Genomic DNA, 12,180 nt, shown 5'->3' on the forward strand with positions numbered 1-12,180 from the left:
GCATTTGTTTTTGCTTCTTTTAGTAAGCTGTCAGATAAATCTCAATTCAACCCAAATTTTTAGATTAATTAGAGTCACCATAAGGCACAAAAGCCAATATGTAACCAAAGAGAAAAAAGGGGGATGTGCCAGGAACAACGTACAACAATGTTTTTAATAAAAATATCAATTTTATTGAGTCAGTCAAAATATATATAAACAGCAATATAGTAAAAGCAAAAAACAGACACAACACAGACGACAAAGAAAGTTGGTGAGTGAATAAATCACATAGAAGTTTGAGAATGTGTTTGTCACTCACCAACTTTCTTTGTCGCCTGTGTCTGTGTTATGTCTGTTTTTTGCTTTTACTGTATTGCTGTTTATATATATTTTTTGACATATTTTTAAATCACAAACAAGCGCTAGTATGAACCAAGCCTATGGAGGTGGTCATCATTACCAATTAGTTTATATTAAATAGCAGCCCAATATTAATTATGAAATACATCACGATGGCTTAGAACCCTGAGTGACAGGTGATGATGTCACAATCAGCCCCCGCTTATAACAATGGGAGAAGCCTTGGTCCCAGTCACTTTCTCTTGTGTGTTGCACTCACAACTTGTGTTGCAAAACTTACTACAGTATAGAGAGTTTTAAAAAGTGATTGGAATTGTCAGCGCCCTCTTGTGGAGAGAACAAGGTAAGTCTAACCTTTTTCTAGTGACTAAATGGGTTGTCTATAACTGGACAACCCCTCTTAATAGCTTGAGTGCACAATATACAAGTAAAACACTCAACAGCTCTTGGACTGGTTCCGTTCCTATAATGTTGGCACTGTGTCTCCCAGTAGTCATGGGACAGTATTATGTCATGAAACTGCTGCAGCCAATCAGTGGCTGCTGATTGGGTGCACATTTTCACTATTCTGTCAGAGTGGACTTCCGACATTGAGACACGACCTGCAGGTTATTATAGACAGATAACCCATTCTGGATTACCAGGCCTGGAATTATCCATACACAGTACAGTATAGTCACATTATAGTAATCTGGCATTAATGGAATTAATGGTCGGCTGGTCTTCATCTCCCATTAGAATGAGTGGAGCTGCAAAGCACATAATCGACCACTGCTCCACTCACGGTCAAATTAAAGCCTTGATTTTCGGGAAGTCATCCCCTTTGCCTTGGTATTACCTCTTGGTAATAGAGGTAAGATTAACAATCGCTCAAAGTGTAGTTATCATTTTAATTTTTATCTCATAAATCAATAGTGCGCATGACATTAAGAAAATTTGTAATATATCTTATAAAAGATATTGGTCTCTTTCTCCTCTTGGGCTGATCTTTCATTTTCAAAATTCTCAATTCACTGGTAAAATCCGTATTCAGTGAAGACAGATTTTCCCATTACTGAGATAGGAGATGGCAGCTGCCAATGATAAGATTCTATGTAGAGAAGAAGGAGGAGAAGGAGGATATCTGTCTCCAGCTCTTCTGTTCTAATTCATCTCATTTACATAGTATCTTATCTGTAGTATCTGCCATTTCTTTTCTCAGTAATGGAAAAATCTGTCTTCACTGAATACAGATTTTACTGGTGAATTACATTTTTTTAAAATGAAAGATCAGTCCAGGAGGAGAAAGAGACTGATTTATGTGATAAGATATATTACAAATCATGTGCATTATTGATTTATGAGATAAATATTAAACAATTGTTACCCCAAGGTCTTTAGGAAAATAGCGCAGTATAACATTATTACATGGCACCTGCTTTTGTAGGCCAGTCCAGGTTATCTTCTATTACTGGACTATCAGACTTTCTGTACTTTATATAATTGATGATGATGAGAGTAATTAAATGTTTTTTCCGTTTTCTGTGTCTATCTCCAGTGTTTTCAGGGCTCTGTTAACATGGCATCTCTCCAGAAATGCGCTCATACTGTCATACAGATGTTTGATGATGAGGATGAGGAAAAAGCTAGACTTGATAGGCAGGACACAAATGGCCGGAGTGTAATTTCTTATGTACGCTCCATCATTACTATATTGATTCTGTCCTACACAAATCTAGTAATCTACATGAATTCCTTTATTGACAAAGGTAGGTGAAGGAGGGGTAAAAGGTTTTACGTCTGGGGGGAAGATTTTTTAAGCCTGTAGCTGTGAAGGTGTCTATAATAGCACCACGACTGTCTGACTCTTCAGGGCATATGAGAAGCCTATTAAAAAAAGTACTACAGTTCTTTAATTACAAATGATCATTTGTGCTCTTCTCTTGTTCTTGTAGGGGTGAGGCCATATCTGCCAAGCGCCTTTATAATAGAGGACAGTGGACTTGGATGGCAGAACATAGGTAAATGTCAATATCAAATTATATTCTGTAAGTCACCATGAAAGATGCCATTAGAAGGAGGACTGATATCAAATCCCTGACTCAAATTTGATAACATCTCAGTGTCAAAATGATCCACTTTGGAAGATCTCATGACCCTTTAACCTATTACTGACATCCGCCGTACATGTATGGAGCAAGATGAAAGCGGGTGTATAGAGCAGGATATTCCCGGCAGATAATAGCTGTGACACACAGAGCGTGCCTCTAAAGGCTACGGTCACACTATCAGTATCTGGTCAGTATTTTACATCAGTATTTGTAAGCCAAAACCAGGAGGGAACAATCAGACAAAAAGTATAATAGGAACGCGTCACCACTTCTGCATTTTTGACCCAATCCAGGTTTTGGATTACAAATACTGATGTGAAATACTGACCAAATACTGATAGTGTGACCGTAGCCTAAGGGCTCGCACGCATCAGCGTAAATAAAATTGCTCCAAAGTTGTTCCAGGAAAGTAGGACGAGTGTCATGCGAGTACAATGAGATTTTTATCAAGTAGCCCCTTTATGACATCCGTATGCAATGCATTTTTAACATCAGCTTTTACATACAGTTACTGTCTGTCATTTAAAGCTAGTTTTCTAAGTAATAAAACAATCTTATATACAGATATATATAGATAGAACAGATAGAATAAATAGGATAGATGTCCTGTAGATATTCAATGTCACAAGACCCCTACATGTAATAAACTACCACCCTTTAGTGCCTTTCATGTGGAACTAAAGGGTGTTTAGCCTTTTTAAACTTATTAAATGAATAATTATTTTTTTTTAAAAATGGCATAGGATCACTCTTATTTTTACTAACCAGCTGTGGGAAAGCAGACAACTGCAGGCTAGTGTTATTATTGTGGGAAGGGGGCAATAAACATGGCTCTTCCCAGACTATTAATATCAACTGACAGCTGTCTACGTAGCCTTTACTGGTTATTAAAAAGGAAGATGTGAAAAAAAAATTACATTGGGTCCCCCTTATTTTTAATAACCAGCAAAGGCTAAGCAGACAGCTGAGGGATGATATTAGTAGCTGGTTATTAAAAATAGGGGGGACCCCACATAATTTTTTGTGGGGTCCCCCCTTTTTAATAACCAATATGGACTATGTAGGCAGCTGATATTAGTAGGCTGGGAAGCTTCATGGATATTGGCCTCTTCCCAGAATAATAACCCCAGCCCCCGACTGTCTGCTTTCTCTCAGCTGGGTATAAAAAATAAGGGGGACTCCATGCTATTTTTTTCATTTAGTTTTATATTTATTAGCTAAATACATAGACAGTAATCTACAGACGCACTGCACTAATTATATAGCTCACTGACATCTTTGTATCTATCTATTCTGATGGTTCACGCTGTGAATTTACTGTACTCGGTTGATAAAAAGCCAGGTTGCCTATGAGTTGGGTGCGTAGAAATCAGAAAGCACGCGCCTGGTTTGTTTGCTGTGTGATTTTTTCTTTTCCGCACTCGCAGCATGCTGCAATTTTTTTCTCAGTCTGATCTGAGCTGAGAAAAAACGAATCACAGATGAGCACAGAATCAGTGAATGACATTAGTCAGAGTGCGATTTTCTATCGGATTGCACTAGTCCAATTTATACACAGATGTGTATGAGCCCTAACAGCTGTGATTGGAGAGGAGTCCGCCCTCAGCTGTTAACCTGTTAAATACCTGTGTCATTTTCTGACAGCGGCATTAACAACGGAATGGCATGGTGATGCATCATTCTATACGCCCATCCGCTGTCCTGAGAAGAAGCCTATGGGATGGTAAGACAGTCAGGGGGTGGGGATCTGTTATAGACCTTAATGTCAGCAGGGAGCTGGACTTCAAAGGAGACCTTTTATTTTCCTGTATACAGCAAAAAAGGTCAGCTTTTTATACTGTAGTATAGTACAAGTGATCTGATGATTGCAGGTTCTAGTTATCTAAGGGGACTAACAAATACAGTAAAAATAAAAAGTTTTAAACTACATGAAAAAAGAAACAAAAGTTTGAATTACTCCCTCTTTCCCCCCCATTAAAAATACATTTTTGTTAAATAAAAATGCAAATATGTGATATCACACATCCATAAAGGTTTGATCTATCAAAATATAAAATAAATAACCCGATCATTAAACACTATATACAGAAAAAAAAAAATCCAAAAATGCTGTAAGAAGCGATCAAAATGTCATATCTATCCCAATATGATATCAATAAAAATGTTGTTTCCCCCCACAAAATATGAACGATGCACAGTTCCATCAACCGAAAAATGAAAATGTTACTGGTCTCGGAAAATGGCAACTCAATCAAAAAATTTAAAGCAAAAAATGTCCATATTTTTTCACCACTTAAACTATTACAAAAACTGGACGTTGCCATAATCGTAGTGACAAGAAGAATCATGATGCCAGATCATTGTAGCCGTAAAAACAATTCCCAAAAAACAATGTCAGAATTGCGTTTTTTACAATTTTGCCGCAGTTGGATTTTTTTTCCTATTTTTAAGCACACTATGTGGTAAATTTAATGGTGTTATTCAAAAAGACAACTTGTCTTGAAAAAAAAGTCCTGATAGGTCTATGTTAAGTGATAAGGGGTTAAGTGATAATTTGTTACAAAGACATCTTTTTTCCCCTCGCCCCTTCAGTTTCCATCATCAGCTATGTACTGGCTCATCAAGTCTTTGGATACCTGGGTGACCGCTGTAACAGGAAGAGCATAATGTGTGCAGGGATGTCCTTCTGGACAGTCGTGAACCTCTGCATTTCCTTCATTCCCAACGAGGTACGTAGAACATAAGCTGATGTTTTTTCTCCAGATGCAACACTAACATAGTAAATCTATTATTTTAAAGCTGAGGTCACATCCTTTTAGAGCCGGTTTCAGGGTTTTTTGGAGGGAAAAATAGTATTTCTTACAGCCAAGTCAATATTGGATATCATAAGTAATGTGGTAGACCTCGCCTAGTCCATCATGAGACAGGTTTCCGTTTACAATGAAAACTGTGACAATGATGTGAACAAAGCCATATTGCTATTTCTCTGCCCTTTGTTGCTATTGTTTTTCTCAGAAAACTTAGTTCAACTAATATGGCCACTGTTATGGCTCTTGTAAGGGTGGACACATGGCGCCCTCACACTACTGAATGGGAAATCTTCTGTAGGCCTCTCACTTGTCAGTATTCAGATCAGTATTTTGTAACCTAAAACCAGGAGCGGGACAAACTGGGAAAAAGTTACAAATCTATCTGTTATACTTTTTCTGACTTTATGTTCTGTTCCTGATTTTTTTTACAAGTACTGATGCAAAATACTGACCAAAATACTGATGCGTGAAAGTGGCCTTACAGGGGTTATTCCCCCCAAAATCATTTATCTGCTATTCAATGCATAATTTTTGGGTCTTGCATCACAGTTACCCCTCTGCACCCAATCAATAAAAAAGAGGTCCCAAGTTCCCATATCTCAAGAATTTGTCTATGCTTCCCATACACTTAAATGTAGTGGCAGTGCACTTGTTTGATCAATATTACTGCGGAGATGGGTGAGACCTTTCAGGCTTTTTAACATGCACTGTTGTCGCTGTGGGCACTTTATTGTTATTACCATGTATGGTCCAGAATGTATGCTCATCAGCATTAATTCCTTTTAACACCTTTTTGTCTATATATACATGTGTGTTCTTGAACACGACTTTTTATCATTTTGCATTAAAGGTTAAGTTTTATTGGAACTCTCATTGCTTGTTATATACATTAATTCTACTAGAGAGAACTGTGACTGTCACCATTGGTGGCCACATTTAGCTGGTCTTATAATTTTAATCTATGAAACAAAAGTTAAAATGACCGTTACATTTTAAATGATGACTTGTGGATTTAATGTCTTTTTCAATACGTTCCTCAAACACCTACTCCCATACCTCTGCAGAACCAAGTAGGCAGTTGTTAAAAAAAGATCCTGAAATATTAACTGAATATTTTTTATGTTTTCACAGTATTTTCCACTTTTTCTGGGAATAAAAGGACTGATTGGAACCGTGGAGGCAAGCTTTTCCACAATTGCCCCTTCAATCATTGCTGACCTGTTTGTGGCAGAACAGCGCAGCCGCATGCTTTCCATCTATTACTTCACTGCACCTCTTGGCTGGTAAGTGTGTTACCTGAACATGTGCTAATGGCTTCTTCATCAGGCAGATTCCTCCTGAAATCCACATGAAAAAGATTCTCAAAACCGCTGCTAAAAATGAAGATAGTGCACAGCAATGTGAAAACAACATTGCTGTGCACATATTCAGTGTTCTGTAACTTCTGGTTTGGAAACTATGAAGTAACATAGTCATTGTGTGATTTTGCCACTATAGTGTAAAATAAAAAGAAAAAACTCTGGTGGCAGAGCGACCACAAATAAAGAGGGCAAGAACCACTAATGAAGCCTCTTCAGGAAGTGGCCTCACCTAGTAACTCTGCCAGTGGTATAAAGACTTTGTGGCAACATTCCCTAACAGTAAGTTTAGACATGGTGGATTGATTTGCTGGGGATTTCCCATAAGGATTCAGTACCATCAATTATTTGCAAATGTACAATGGATATGGATGGGATTTTACAAACAACCTACACATGCTGCAGCACGTTCACCTGAAATCTTCTAGATTGGAAGAGCGTGGGTTTACACTTCTATTTCTTGTACAGCATTCTTATTTCACAGCTGTTTTTCTACTACCCATGCCTGACTTTTTCACAGTACTATATATATATAATGTTCTGAAATGATGACCACTTTGTTTTTTGTAGTGGCCTTGGATACACTATTGGGTCTAAAGTGACAAGCGCGGCAGGTGGTGATTGGCACTGGGCCTTTCGAGTAAGTACTAAACCTGGGGGATTCTATTGGATAATCTCTAAATTTTAAAGATAATCCCTATACTGTCTTAATGGAACTACTTCCGTATCCACAGTTTACTTAAGGTAACCTTACATTGTACATGCAGTCTAATCTGCGGACAGCACAGTATAGCGGAAAAGCTGAGCAGAATGATATATAGGTATGTTGGGAAAGATTCAGTATAACTTGCATTTTATTCTTTGAAATTCCTGGTGGTTGTATGTAAGGAGTCCAGTGGCGGTCCTACTATGTGACTGACAGCTATCTGTGAATGCACAGTCATACGGGCAAGATTATCAATCACTGATTAGGACCGCCCACTGGACTTATATACATACTAACATGGATCTCAATAAATATAATACGAGTTTTACTGAAACTTTTTTAACAAGAATGTATATCAATCTGCTCAGCTCCTCCTGCTCTATAACATCCTGCATGGAGATCAGATACCATTTTCAACATAAGTTCCCTTTAAACTAGACTGTGGTCACTTTCTTTTTGTGGTGATACCACTGTATATAACATATAATGCCTCTTATGTCTCTCTCTTCTGTGACACAGGTTACCCCTGGTCTGGGCCTTATAGCAGTCCTGCTAACTATCAGCTTTGTCAAGGAACCTCCCAGAGAAGCTTTTGACTGGAACAATAGTAAACTACCAAACTGTAATAGTTGGATGATGGATTTGAAAGAACTGTTAAATAAGTGAGTGTTTTCTGTGTAGAGACTGTTTTTGCTGATTTACCATCTGACTTCTGTGTTATTGACATGTTTCTTCCTTTTTCATTCTCTGCAGCAAAAGTTTTATACTTTCTACTCTTGGGACTATGAGTGTAAAATTTGTAGCTAGTGCCATTGAGTTCTGGGCTCCTTCTTTCCTGATACAAACACGGATTGTCATCCAACAAAAGGTGCCATGTCAGACTGAAGTGTGCAACTATCATGACAGGTACAAGTTTATCAAACCTTAATTTTACTTTCACTGGAGAGGGGTGTTGGTGATATAATATTTTCTCTATGCCAGACCAGTTTCCTGGTGTTAACAAAAAGTCACATATTATGGTGGATGTCATATTTGCTCAATAATTGTCAACTTTTTCTCTTTTTCTGCCATGAACAGCTTCCAAAAATACACACAAAGCAAGGGGGCATGGACGCCCATGACGTAACAAATTTACTATAATTTACACCAGAACTTGGCTGGCGCATATTTGATTTTCTGGCACACTAACTGCCATACATATGGCAAACTTTTAACAAGGAGTTTGCATCTTAATAAATTAGGCATAACTTATTTTAACAGATTTCTTATAAAGATAGGTGTAAAGAATTCCTGTCATAGTAATTTTTTTTCCAATTTCTTACAATGAAATAACAAATTTCAATTCATACTTGCCATCTTTTCAGAATAGGCACTCCAGAGGGGCAATCACGGCTCAGAGTGTGCCACAGAAATTTTTCTCATATAGCCATGCCTCCATTTTAGACCACTTTCCTCCATCCATTGACACCTTCCTCACCCTCCTTTGGAATTGCATTTGGCTGCCTCTGAAGCCTCTGAAGCTTTAAGTCACATTAAAATCAACTTTCTGGGAGGTTTTGGACGACTTTTACTAAGCCCTGGAGATTTGTCAACTCATTCACGAGGACTTACCTTTTTCAAAAAGTCTCAGCTAAACATTCAACACATCTCATGCCATTAAAACGTTAAAAAGTTAGTTTTATGTATGCGCTGCAGGTTATCACAATGACTTCTCTTAAAGTTGGGACCTTGAAGGCTAATCTAGAGACAATTAGTACAAATATGGCATTGTACCAGTGGAGAACGTTTAAACACCAATTCTCTGAAGAAGATACATTAGTTGGAGCATTCCATCATTTATATTGCATTACTTGGAGTTCCTTTACTAATCTCTGTATCACATTTCCTTGCAGCCTGATTTCCGGCATACTTACAGTCTTCTCCAGCGCCTTTGGAATTGTAGCAGGAGTGGAGATAGCTAACAGATACAAGAAATATAACCCTTGTGCGGACCCAATCGTTTGTGGAGTTGGCTTGCTGATCTCCGCCATTTTCTTGTTTCTGGCGCTGTTTATTGCAGATTTCAATCTTGTGGCCACTTATGTAAGTCCTGATTTACAGATTGCTGTAATCCATTTACTGGGTCTATATTAAATCTGATGTATTGAGCTCTAGATATCATGGTTACGGTATATGGTGGGGGCGGTCTTTGAATTTTGGAAAATAGAGTGAATAAATAGATTAAAAAGCAAAAGAATTAATGTTATTATAGTATTGTGCACATAGCGTATCTCATATCCCAGTATGGAGAAGCATTCAATACACAAAGGTATATATAGATATGCATATATAGAGACAGACAGATATATAATGTTTTTATCTTCCTGTAGGTCTTTATAGTCTTCGTAGAGATATTACTTTCCATGAACTTCTCCATTGCGGCTGACATCCACCTGGTGAGTAAAGAAAAATGCTAGACTTATCATAGCTGAAATTATATTAGTAAAGGCCTATCCTTGTGGACTGAGCTGTTTACTTATGTCTCAAAGATTTTCATTTTTATATCTGGTCACTTTGTCCAAGTTCTCTTGTTTTGTTGGGTTTTGTGACTTCGCTCTACTTACTCAGAATATCCTGTTGTTTCGGTATGTGGTGTCTCCCACAAGACGTTCTACAGCACAGGCCATAGCGAATATGGTGCCTGTCCTGCTGGAAGAAGTTGAGAGCCCCTATCTCATCGGAGTGGTAAGTAGATGTTATTGCTTCCGGAATGGCTTATGAACATTTTAGCATGAGGTCTTATTGATACAGGACCTTGTGTAAAGCAGTATTATTTGTTGTGGCCTCCATGTCTGCATACAGCACCCAGAATATACAGATGTAGCAGGTGTAAAATTATCTTTCACAGGTGTGCATAGTGCTTCTGCAATTACTGTAAAACAGACACTGATTTTCTTTGTATTGGGGTGGCTGCATTAAGCAAAATGAACGCATGGAACTTTGTTTCCTGTACATCAATGTTCATTGGGTAATAAATGGTCGTTTGACTATTGCTACATCTGTAGGCTGCATACAATCAGTAGAAATATGCAGAATCAGTACAAATCCAGTACAAATCCAGTACCCCGACAGAAAACAAATAGAACCTACTGTATATACAAGCAAACTATTCTAATCTTGTGGTCATGACAAGAGACCTCCAAAGACAAGATGACCTGGCGCTATGTCAGATTATCTGCTGTAGGAGGAGGCCACATGAATCCTGACTCCTGACAACTTGCAGCACTGAGGCTGAGTGAATTGGAGCCAGTGTTTGTGGTCTGGCGGATGGGAGCTCCTCCACTATCCATAGTGAGGCACCTTATCCTTCCATGACCTTTCTAGCCACCACATCTCCTAACAAGTATCCAATGGCTGCTGTCCGGGTAAATGTGTGCATGTATTTATATGTATGAAAGTTATTATCCATCCCATGCATAACTATTAATCTCTTCATATCTACAGATATCTGACTTCATCAAAAAAGGAAAAGCAAAATCTGCTCTATGGCAGTTCCACAGTCTCCAGTACACCCTTATGGTGACTTGTCCATTTGTGGTGGTGATTGGAGGAGGTTTCTTTTTCGCAACTGCCCTGTTTTTTGAAAATGATCGTAAGCAAGCAGAGATGGAGTCTGAAGGTGCGTATAGAAATATGTTCATTATCCTCTCATGTATCTTGCAGAATTAAAAAAAATAATAGAGGAGATTGAAAGGTGCCACTAACCATCCCGTAAAAAAATGTTTTATTCAAACTAAATTCAACTGTACTAGGACCCGTTGAAGCGTAGTTTGATGTGAAACGGCAGTCATCCTCCATGTTTCTCAGATCCTCCTGCATCCATGTTACTAATTTAGTTTGAATAAAACTTTTTTTACGGGACGGTGAGTGCCACCTTTCAATCTTTGCTATTAATGGATTTTTTTGTATGGTTCCCATGTGTCGGATGGTTCCAGTGAGTGGTCCGGGAGTTAAGGACAGTAATAAATGGTGCCGGATTGCCTCTATTTTCATTTTTCCAGACTTAAAATAAAGCCCCACCTTGGATTAGCATTAGCTCTATTATCTGCAAATGTAAAACCCAGCATCTTCACATCTACATAACCTGTTATTAGCTAGAAACTGATAACCACAATAGACGCTATTAGGACATCATTATGACAATACTATACCTACTTTTAGCCAAAAGTCACATACTTCCCTACTGGTTGTGAGGACGGTGTTCAGGAATGTATCAATTGTATTTAAAAAAAAACACTAAAACGAAAAAAAAGGATCTGGGTAATTTTTCGTGGAATCTTCTTGCAGCCATATGATTGAGTTCTGAAGATAAGTAAATATGTTGCATACTTTGCACCTCTCACACCTGCTGTAAATAATACTCTACCTATTTTTACTTTTCTTTCTCATTACCCCAGACTAGTTCCACCATTGCAGCTGCTTCCCGCAGAGATTTGCATTTGAGACATGAAATGGCCTCCATGTTATGATCACATGACCTGCGCTTCAGAAAAAAAGGGACAGATTCCGGGCTCGGTTTCTGCTCCCACGAAGGACATGACATTTGCAAGGCTTTCCGCAGTCAGATACTCACGGAATAGGACATTTTCCTACTTTATCAAGAGACAGATTCCGGGCTCGGTTTCTAATCTCATTACTGGATATGACATATACTGAACTTTCCGCAGTCAGATGTACCCACTCAAAGAGTGAGTTTCCTACTGCATCAAGAGACAGATTCCGGGCTCGGTTTCTGTTCTCGCTACTGGACATGACATTTAAAGACTTTATGCAGTTAGACGTATTCAAGGATCAACCTATGTCTACGTAACATGGCCTATCATCATTGGGGCCAC

At 38.3% G+C, this 12,180-nt stretch overlaps 1 protein-coding gene across 1 annotated transcript; it reads left to right on the forward strand.

Moving 5' to 3' along the window:
* The first annotated feature begins 1,081 nt into the window (after nucleotides 1-1,081).
* On the forward strand, nucleotides 1,082-11,049 carry LOC141247448 (protein spinster homolog 1-like). The gene is made up of 13 exons (XM_073669217.1): nucleotides 1,082-1,195; nucleotides 1,880-2,090; nucleotides 2,277-2,342; nucleotides 5,025-5,161; nucleotides 6,374-6,525; nucleotides 7,171-7,240; nucleotides 7,826-7,968; nucleotides 8,060-8,212; nucleotides 9,199-9,388; nucleotides 9,676-9,741; nucleotides 9,914-10,030; nucleotides 10,790-10,964; nucleotides 11,009-11,049. Exons 1-13 carry the CDS (start codon nucleotides 1,082-1,084, stop codon nucleotides 11,047-11,049), a joined length of 1,635 nt encoding a protein of 544 aa, XP_073525318.1.
* Nucleotides 11,050-12,180: the final 1,131 nt, after the last annotated feature.

Source organism: Phyllobates terribilis, unplaced genomic scaffold, assembly GCF_046119375.1.
Source record: "Phyllobates terribilis strain yellow unplaced genomic scaffold, ASM4611937v1 Scaffold_2__4_contigs__length_985480577, whole genome shotgun sequence".
Lineage (NCBI taxonomy): Eukaryota > Metazoa > Chordata > Amphibia > Anura > Dendrobatidae > Phyllobates > Phyllobates terribilis.